The sequence below is a fragment of the Balaenoptera borealis genome, assembly GCF_965194805.1.
Source record: "Balaenoptera borealis genome assembly, chromosome: 5".
Taxonomy (NCBI): domain Eukaryota; kingdom Metazoa; phylum Chordata; class Mammalia; order Artiodactyla; family Balaenopteridae; genus Balaenoptera; species Balaenoptera borealis.
In genome coordinates this window covers 3,660,474-3,671,010 of record NC_138862.1, presented here as the reverse complement: position 1 = coordinate 3,671,010, position 10,537 = coordinate 3,660,474, and the positions used below count along the sequence as shown (strand labels likewise).

General features: G+C 54.4%; 1 protein-coding gene across 1 annotated transcript; it reads right to left on the bottom strand.

The window, feature by feature from the left end:
• Window positions 1–354: 354 nt before the first annotated feature.
• On the bottom strand, window positions 355–3,256 carry TFF3 (trefoil factor 3). The gene is made up of 3 exons (XM_082392889.1): window positions 3,084–3,256; window positions 1,574–1,720; window positions 355–514 (listed from the first exon to the last, which is right to left on the bottom strand). Exons 1-3 carry the CDS (start codon window positions 3,229–3,231, stop codon window positions 501–503), a joined length of 309 nt encoding a protein of 102 aa, XP_082249015.1. The 5' UTR covers window positions 3,232–3,256; the 3' UTR covers window positions 355–500.
• Between the last annotated feature and the right edge of the window lie 7,281 nt (window positions 3,257–10,537).

Genomic DNA, 10,537 nt, shown 5'->3' with positions numbered 1-10,537 from the left:
ATACCAAAAAGTGCCAATTGGTAAGATGGTTTTATTGGCTTTCTCTTCGCCAAGAAAGACATTAATAATCTTTTTTTTTTTTTGGAACTTATATTTGAAACGATGTTTCTCAAGTGACACTTAGAAGGTGGCTTGCCCTCCCCGTCAGGTCAGCACTAGATGTGAGGTTTGCTGCACCCTCACAGCTAGGGAGCTACTTTGGGGTCCTTCCCTCCTCCCCAGGCCTGGGGGAGACCCTCTGCTGGGAGATGCTAAGACACCCTCCGCTGCCCCCGTCTGTGAAATGCTCAGAAGGGAGAGAGTGACTGGGCAGAAATAAAACACAACAGCAGGAAGTCTCAGCAAGACGTGTCCTCATGCTGAGTACGGGAGCTTTATTCTTTAAGGCATCAGGCCTCGCACGTTAGGGGCGGCGCTTGCCGGGAGCAGGTGATAGAACAGGAGCGGCTCCAGCACCAGGCAGAGAGTCCCCCTCCCACCCATCCGGCAGCAGCATGGCCTCAGAAGGTGCATTCTGGAAACAAAGCACAGACATGCGTTACCCTGAGCCGTCTCGTCCCTGCCCTCCCGCTGCCCCGCTTCTCCAGCTCCAGACAGGCTCCAAGGTCAGCGCCGTTTGCTGCTTTCCACACCAAGTCCCTGGGGAAGGGTTGAGTTCCCCCCGACCCTCGTGGGACAATAGCCACATGCCCCACGGGGACCCAGGTTGTCGGGGCAGATGGCACTGGAGACGGGCCCAGGCAGGGCCACTGCCAGAGTTCAAGGAAGTGTCGTCTCAGGCCGAGGAGCCGGCAGAGCAGGGACGGCCAGCGCAGGGGTGACTCTCCCTCCTGGGCCCAGAGCCTTATCTGGACCTCTGCCCGGGTTTGCTGGGAAGGGGAGGAGCCCCTGGACAGTGGGCGGGGGCCCCGTGCTGATTAGGGAGCCGGGATCAGGCTGAGATGCGGCCTCCTTTGTCGAGGACGAAGGGCAAGAGTGGCCCCCCCGGGTGCTCATTCCAGGAAGGGGCCTTAGGTAGCTACGTTCATCTTAGATGGTGAGCTGGCACTGGGGCTGCCAGATGGCTCACGGCCACCTCCACGCCCCCCGTGTGATGGGTGAGGCATGGCGCCAAGACAGCAAATCCCCCGTGCACAGCCTGCTCCTGACACGCGGTTCCCCAGGGGCTGTCCTGCACCCCACCGCTCCAGCGATGGAGGGGTGAGCACCTCGTGCTGGGGGCAGGGGTGGGGGATGGCAGGGCGGGGAGAGGTGCCAGGACTCCAGCCCAGCCGAGAGCATGTCGCCAGTCGCAAAGGACAGAGACTCTGCAGGGGTCGTGTGCTGAAAATGACCTTGAAATCCGCCCAGCTTTCCAAACCTACGTATTGTCCATTTCTCTCCAGAGTAGTTTTTAAACTAGTTCCCTCTGCATAGGGCCTCGACTTTGAACACGTTTCTGGAATGATTAGAGTTTGCACAGAACTCCTCGGCCAACTGACAGCCGTGGCACAGGGGGTCCCACCCAGGGCCCAGGTGTGTGTGGCTTCCTGGGGGCCCGGAAAGGTCCCCCGTGCACGTGGGGCTGACTCACCTGTTTCCTGCAGGGGCTTGAAGCACCAGGGCACCCCGGAGATGCTGGAGTCGAAGCAGCAGCCCCGGTTGTTGCACTGCTCGGGGGTGACCTCGGGGTAGCCGCAGTCTACCCTCTCCTTGGCCGGGACCTTGCACTGGTTCGGCGCTGTCCCAAACAAAGCCCAGTCAGAACACTTGCTGGCTTGGGGTTGGTCTACCGGCTGCACTTTGCAGGTCTGCACCCTCCCGCAGCTCCTGAGTTCAGAGGCTGTGATCTCACCCCTCCCATAACCTGTGCTTGTCTGCGTGTCGAGGACACTCTCCCCTTAAATGTTTAAAGAGAAACGTTCTGTCGGAGATCTGGCTGGCTACCTGGTGCCTCTCACTTGGGTGCTCCTAGCACCCTGTCAGGAAGTCAATAGGGCTTGGATTCCTTCCAGCTGGGAGGTACCCATGGGAATCCAGGGCCCCTGAACCCGGAAGCAATGTTCCCCTTCATTGTCTTATCAAAAAAATCTCCCCCTTAAAACAAAAGAAGGCGGCGGGCATTCAAAAGAGGAAATCACAATGCATGTTATTTTCTGTTTCTTCTCTGCATCTCCCTACCCCCCCGTCAAACCTTCCCTGTACATCCTTGGGCCTCTAATATTCATTTTCCAAGTAAGTCTTTATGTCTGAAGTTCAGCAAAAGTCCACTTTGCCTCATTTCTTAAACTGGATTTTTCCTTAGGGAAATAGAAATCACGTGACATCTCAGATCCTCTCCTATGGCTGCCAATTCATAATTCCTTATTCCACCGCTTCCCAAACTTTGTTCACATTGGGATCAGCCGGGGATCTTGAAAAACCACTGATACCTCCTCCCACCCGGAGACTCTCTGATATAGTTGGCATATCCTGGGCTTTGAGGGTTTTAAAATCTTCCAGGTGATTCTGATGGGTGACGAGTTTGAGACCTCTCAGTAGATAACTGCCACACCCTGATTTCTTCACACCCTGGTTAATGGAGCAGCCACATTCCATTGGAACTGCGGTGCGATGGCTAAATGAAAACTGTGTTTGTAGGTATGGAAAATGTTCTGGAAGTGATCGTTTTCATTTGTCTCTTCTTTTTGTTTTGCAAATGTGCCAGAATAATGCACAAAGACCTATATTGTAATTCGGAAATCTCCAGCAAGGAAGGCAGTGGGATAGTGGGCTTCGGTGTTGGCTGCCAGCCAGGTGGACCTGCGTTCCAATCCTGATTTCCACACTGCCCGAGAGGGTCAGTTATAAACTTTCTGAGCCTCAGTTTCCTTGTCTGTAAAATGGGGACAGCAAGACCCAATTTGTAGAGCTGTTGAGAGAAAATGTGTGTGTCTGGTAGGTGGCAATTATTAAATTATTAAGGGACCTGGTCACTCTCCTCAAGCCACAGGAAGCCCCCAGCCTGGCTCTTCCACGTCCCGTCCCCTCGTCATGTGCTCCCACCCCGCCACCCGGCCCCTCCTCCTTCCTGCTGAGTGGGAGGAGGTCAGAGCGGTACTCACACAGGCCCACGTACTGCCCAGTAGAGCTGGAGGACACCAAGGCCAGGACCATCACCAGCAGCCAGAACTTTCTGGCCTCCATGGTCACGGGCGGGCTCTGGGGACCTGTCGGCTCAGAGAACATGCCACGTCGGCCGAGAAGACTCATTTATACCCCTGTGTTTACACAGGCACTCCGGATTCTGTTTGTCTGGGGAGCCCTTCCCTCTAGGTCCGGCCCCACCTGCTTCTCCCCTGCACAAGATGGTACAACCCCCAGAGCGTCGTCCATTCCAAAGGGGAGAGGCTGCTTCCAACCCCACTTTTTTGGTAGCAAGCCAGCGGTGGTAGCAGATTCCAGTTGCCTGTGAATACCTCTCTGTCAGGGGGCAGGGCCATGTCAATGCCTGTGTTAGCCTGGCTGGGAGAAAAGGATAAAGGCTCAGCGTGGGGCTGGAGGGCAGGGTCAACAGGCCTGGGCATCAATCCTGCAACCCGCCCAGCAGCAGGCCACCAGGGTTCCTGCTCAGCGACAAGAGCTTAGCTTAATCGCAGACCAGCCTCGGGTACTTGAAAAGACAGGTGACGGCGCAAGTGCGGTATGTGGTGCGTGCAGATTTCACAACTCTTGAAAGGTAGAAGTTCCTTTTCTTTCTTTTTTGCTTTTCTGCAGCAAAAAAATTGTTTTTATCATCAGCTACACGTTAACAAATGTATTAAATAAACTTATTCAATACATTTTCATAAAAATATAATACCTGCAGCTGGTTTTTATTTTTTTTAATATTTTCTTGCCATGGACCTTTTTTTTTTTTTTTTAAGTCTTTATTGAATTTGTTACCATATTGCCCCTGTTTTATGTTTTGGTTTCTTGGCCAGGAGCCATGTGGGATCTTAGCTCCCTGACCAGGGATTGAACCCGCACCCCCTGTAATGGAAGGTGAAGTCCTAACCACTGGACGGCCAGGGAAGTCCCTGCAGTAGGTTTTTAAAATCAGACAGTACAGAAGACTCTCCCCCTTTTGTATGGCGCTGTCCATGTTTAACACGTTCTTAGGTGTTTTCCAGAATGTTTTCTGTACATTTAAGCACATTTTTAACACAAAGGCGAATTTACACCTTGCCCAGCTGGCTTTTTTTTTTTAAGTGAAGGCTGTATCTTGGAAATTATTTTATAACAGCATATCTAAATAAGACGGGTATAATTTTACCCATTTTCTGGAGGAACAAACCAAGGCTCAAAATGTTACTGAATCCAAGCTCATACTTCTGACCACACAACAGACCAATAAATCGAGAGACAGGTTGGGGCAGGAATAGTGGCTTTATTGGGAAAGCCAGCAGACACAGGAGAGGGTGGACTCGTGTCCCAAAGAAGCATCTTACCCGAGTTAGAATTCGGGCTTCTTTTATTCTAAAAGGGGAGGGGGTGTGGTTGTTTGCCTCAAACTTCTTAGTGCCACCAGACCCAGACCTTTGTTCTTGCAGCTTTCCACGCAGGTCTAGTCACCGCGTTCCTGTAAACTTCCAACAAGACAAGTGTTATTCTCTATTGTGCAACTTTTTATCCCTATGTGAATGAAAAGGGTTTTACCTTTAAAGGTCAAGCCTGGGAGGCAGAGCCTTGAGAAAGGGCTGTTATGTATATTTCAGGCTATAGGTGACATTCCGGTGCCCAGGTGAAGAGGCAACATGGTTAAGCACAGAGCACAAAGGTTAGAGCTGAGGGCACAGATCCCACATGGAGTCAGGTTTGTTCTTCTCTGTTACAGGATGGCTGTCAAAGGTTACCTAGGGGACCCGGCGGAGCTGGGATTCGACCTGCCTCTGTGGGACCCTGCGGTCTCCACTCTCCATTCAGGGTGCCCGCCCCGCCCTGCAGCTGGCTGACTGGGGAGAGAGGGAGCCCCTGGGGTCCAGTTATCGTGTGATCTTCAGGCTTCCTTCCTGGCTGGGCTATTCTTCTCTCTGTTCAGCTCTGACCCAGGAACCGTGGGGTAGGTTTTGTACACCATCCCAGGGCGGACCCACCTGCTGGCCACACTTTAATCCCCAGGCGGGGGTACGGTGTTGGCGGGGGTCCCCAAACCACCCAGGGGTTCCTCCTCAGATCTGTCCTCCCCTGAGCGACCGATAGGGCCAGACTGTGCGCGCACTGGGAACGGGAACCCTGTCCCGCTGCGCGACTCCCCTGGCCCAGCCCTGCTACCCAGTGAGCCCTGGGGGAATCCACAGGCGGTGACACCCGCATTTGGTTTGCTCCCCGCTCCAAGGCTTGGAGACAGAGCGGGTCCTGCATCGTCTTCACGCCACTTGCTCTGTTCCCAGAGGGAGAGAGTCGTCCCAGCTAACACATGGCATGATTGTTATGTCATCGTAGGGGAAATTCCTGGGAGCCTTTTCTGGCCAGACTGCTGCCACAGCCCCCGCCCTCCCACTCCCCATAGTAACCCCAGGCCAGGCCAGGCTGGGGTTGGACCAGGTTTCAGGAAAGCACAGACCCCCAGAAACGGGCTTAGAAGGGACAGTTATTTGAAGGCCGCCCTGGCAGGGAGCCCGCCTGGCTGCCCTTGGAATCGCCTGGAGGGCCGGACCGGCGTGGACCCCCGGGCCCTGCCTGCGAGACCGCTGAGTTCTCCCGGCAGCAGCGCCAGCCACCGCCTGATGCTCTGCTTCAGTTTCACTCGGTGAATGTGGATGGAGCCCTCGCTGCAGGAGCCTGGGGCTTCGGGCTGAGGAAGGAATAACAAGGGGGCAGATCCCCATCCTGAAAGACTCCCTCACAGGGAGACGGGGGTCATCGTTACAATGATGAAGCCGCGAGACCTGGTCCTAAGTCTGGGGCTGCGTGACCTTGGACGCTTCACTTCCTGCCGGTGCCCCAGCTTCCCTGCCTGTCACACAGAGCCTCATCTGCAGGTTTGCCTGAGCTGGTGAGCCCGAACCGGGTGCTGGGGTCACACTTGACCACTTGCCAGCTGCGGTGCAGCAGCTACAGGGGCAGAGGGTCCAGCCTCGCAGACTCCAGGTCTTGATAGAAGCGGCGGCTGTGGGAAGCAGGGTGGGGGGGATGGAGCACAGGCTTCTTAGAGGGAAGGGGGTGAGGCCGGCCTCGGAGCCTCGAGAACTGAGCGCATGTTGCTGGGGGAAGTTCAGCCGTGTGTGTTCTCTTTGTTCTGTTCTGGGGACCCTGGGCTGTCCACCAGGGGCAGAAGATGGAGGCAGAGAGCCCATCCTGCCCTCCAGAGCGCACAGGCCCATAGCCATCCGCGTTCCCCCGGGGGAGTTCAAGTTCCGGGAATGAAGTAACACCAGTGCCAGAGCGGCAGGCCCCAGGGTCACCTGTGTTGGCCCAGCCTTGACAGACGGCTCGCCCAGTGGTCCCAGAGACCAGGGGGAAGCGCTGCCTGGGCCGTCCTGGGAGCCTGCCCTGCGTCCCTCCGTCCCTGGGCTTTGTACGCTGGTGCCCAGGGAAGGCGAGGACCAAGAAGCAGGCTGTCTGGCCCCAAGTGCTGGGGTTGCAACCTCCCACCTGCAGGATGCATGGCCCCTGGCGCGTATACAACAAGCACGGACCGAGCGTGATCACAGGCCTGGTACTTGTCCTGTAATGTTGGGCCCTGAGGACACCAGGCAGAGTCCTGCCCTCGGAGCCCGCAGTCCTGTGAGGGCGAACCAGCCTTGAAGTGTGAACTGTGGTATGATGCCACAAGACCTGGCAGAATGTTACCCAGCAGGCTTCTCATCTGGGGTGAAATCTGCGCTGGGTCTTGAGGGATGAGTAGGAGTTCACAGATGGGTGAAGGTCAGAAGAGTGTTCCAGGTAGTCACTATGAACTCACCACCTCACAGAAATTACAGTCAGGGCTATATACTCCATGTCACCTCTCAGCTTTCTAATATTGTCCCTCTTGGTTAATCAAGCCGGCAGAGAGCCACACAGAGATAGAAGGTACAAAGTCACATTGATCGACACACCTAGGGTAGCCCTGGGGCCACAGACCTCCCCAGGGAGCTTCCTGCTGACCAGCTGTCGCATCGCTCTGCAGCTGCCTTGGGTGTGGGCCTGCCCTCTGTGTTCTGTACAGAGTTCCCTCCAGCCGGCCCCTTCCTGGGGAGCCAGACCTGAGTGTGGATGCTTTGGGGACGCAACCACGGACTGATTCAGGGAGGCTCCTGGTTTACACTGAGGACAAACGGGGGGCTTAGAGTCGTGCACATGTATCGCCCACCAGCTGTGGGGGAGGGGTAGAGAACAGCGGGTCCTGAGTTGAGACAGAGGTTATGGGCCCGAGTACGCCCCTCATGGACCCTGGATCTCTTGCCCCCAGTCCTGGGCCAGCACCCATCATACCACATACAGGGGCATGTGACAGCCACTGCGGGTTTCAGGGAAAGCAGCGTCCAGCTCAAGGTACATATCCGGTGATGCTGCCACAGTGACCTCTACGTCCAGGGCTCTTTTGGGTTTGGAGCTATTGCGTCAGCCCCAGGTGCTGTGACACCAAGGAAAGGTTCCCAAGAACAAGTCAGCTGACGACCAGGGCACCCAAAGGAACAGAGATAAGTCAGAAATAAACAGAGCTGAGAGCCAGAAGCGGATGTGCCCGGCCGGGAGGCACCAGGCCCCTCGTGGACAGCCCTGCCTTTTGGACCCAGACGGCCTTCCTCTGCAGCTGGACGGGCTCCAGCAGGAAGCTGAGGCCTGGCAGCCACTGAGGTGGCACCTGGGTGTGCCTCCACTTGAGCCTGACGAACACCAGCCCCTGGCCCTGCTCTGTGTCCCAGGAGGACAGCCATGGAAGACAGAGGTGGTCCCTGAGAGCCCCCGGTACAGGCGGGGCAGGACAAAAGTCCAGCAGCAGCAGGAGACCCTGGGGAGCCCCATCCTCCCACCAGCCAAGTTGGATAAGCCACCATGCTCGTCTTCCCTGTGAATCAAGCCACTGTCACTGACTGACTTGCAGGTGTGCTGGGTGCAAGAGTGTCCTCCCCAGATTCACGTCCTTCCTGGAAACTCAGAGCGTGGCTTTATCTGGAACAGAGTTGTTGCAGATGTAAGTGTTTCAGTTAAGACGAGGTCAGGCTGGAGTAGGGTGGGTCCCTGGTCCAATCTGACTGGTGTCCTTATAAGAGGGGAGGAGATGCAGAGACAGACACACAGAAAGGAGACGATGTGAACATGGACAGGCAAGGAGATGCCCTTGACTACGGGGACCGAGACCGGGAGATGCCGCTAGGATCCAAGGAATGCGGGCAGACCCGAGGAGACCGGGAGATGCCGCTAAGATCCAAGGAACGCGGGCAGACCCGAGGAGCCCGGGAGACGCCGCTAAGATCCAAGGAACGCGGGCAGACCCGAGGAGCCCGGAGAGGGGGGGAGAGCCCTCAGAGGGAGCCCAGCCCACCGACACTTCCAGCCTCCAGACTGTGGGAGAAGGGATTTCTGTGGTTTAAACCACCCAGTTTGTGATACTTTGTTATGGTCGCCCCAAGGGACACCTGGCTCTGAGGGTCTATTTTAACTTGTACTTTCTTGGGTGAGGGGCGGGGAGGGGAAGACAAAGCTAAAGATCTTGACAGTCGTCTTGAAAAGAGGCCCTCTCCTTCCCTACCCTGACTCTCCCCTGGTGAACTGGATGAACTCTGCCCAGTGCCCATTGCCCCCCGGCGCCTGGGACCCTGGCCCTCCTGCTGTGCAGGCTGCGACTCCACCCCCGTCTCGGGCCCCTGCCTTTGTCCTCGCTGTGCGCATGTGATTGTTGGTCCCTATGAATCACGGGCTATAATCAATCACCACGTGCTTGTTGAATCCCTTCCCATGCTTCCACACATCACCCAAATAATCCCCACGGGTCCTTTATTCCAATTTCCTTGTCTTGGGGGGGCTGGACCACACTGACCAGCAGGGAAGTGCAGGGGTCTCACTTCCCAATCAGGGCCTCAAGGGCCAGGGCAGGGAGCAGCCCACGCCAGGGGAGGCCCAAAGGGAGGTGACCATGTCGTGAGTCGTCCAAACTGGGACATGTTCAGAGAGTATGGGGTGCTCTTAGCGATTATGCCAGGATAGCAGGTGTGGGGTCCCAAGCCACCCACCAAGAGGGCACTCAACCAGCCCCTCACCGGTGGCAGTCACTTCTGAGTCTGATTTGAACAGCGTGTGGCTTTGATGGGGCACTGGCAAGGCGCTCTCTAAAGCTCTGGAAACAGACACAAAGCCAAGGGGTGCAAACATGAGTGCGTCATGGTCCGTCACGCTCTGACCTGCATGCCTGTGCACTGGCGGGCAGTGTGCATGTGGGTATGAGTGTGAATATCCAGCCCTGTCTTAGTGTGTTCAGGCTGCTGTAACAGCACCACAGACTGAGCGGCTTATAAACAACACTTATTTCTCACAGCTCTGAAGGCTGGAAGCCCAGGATCATGGCACCAAGGCCTTCTGTGGAGGGCCATTGTCCTGGTGCATAGATGGGCCTTCTTGCTCAGAGACATCTGCACTTCACATGGCGGGAGGGGCTGGGGATCTCCGGAGCCTCATTTATAAGGCCACTGATCCCATTCATGAGGGCTCCACCCTCATGACCTCATCACCTCCCAAAGGCCATCACATGGAGCATTAGGATTTCAACACAGGAGCTTGGGAGGGACACAAACATTCAGGCCATTGCAGGCCCTAATCAGTAGTCAGTGAGCAGAGTAACCACACAGGGCCCGTGGGATTGCATCATTAAGTGTCTTTGTTTTCATTTCCCATTCAGCGGGGACCGATTCTTTTCCTTTTGGGATGAAAACTCAGGTGATCCCATGATTCCTAAAGTCACAAAACTTAGTTGTCAGGAAGCCTAATACTCAAACCTGACAAATACATTATGAATTATGAAAGACCATTGTGAATATAGATGCAAAATTACCTAACAAAATATTAGTAAATTGAATCCAGCAAGATACAAAAATAATGATACATCAGGATTTAGGTGGATTTATCTAAGGAAAACAAGGTAGGTTTAACATCAGATAATTAATGCAATTTACCACACTAATAGAAAAATGAAAATAAAAACATGCAATCATTTTAATAAATGCATAAAAAGCGTTCAGCAAAATTCACACCCATGCATGATAGAAACTCTCAGCAACTAGGAATACAACGGAACATTCTTAAGCTGATAAAGGGTATCGGCAAAAGAAGCCCCACAACTAACATCGTACCTTGAGGTGAAATAGTGGACATTCTCATTCTAAGATTGGGACCAAAGCAAGAATTCTCAGTCTCACCACTTCTTTTAACATTATGATGGTGGTTCCAGAAAATGTAATAAGGCAAGGTAAAAAAATAGTAGAGATCACAAAGGAAGAAGTAAAATTGTCTTTATTCACAGAAGATAATCTTATTTCCAACTGCTTGTGGCTAATATATAAAACCACAATTGATTTTTTATATTAACTTTGTATCCTATAACTTTTTTGTTTCAAAG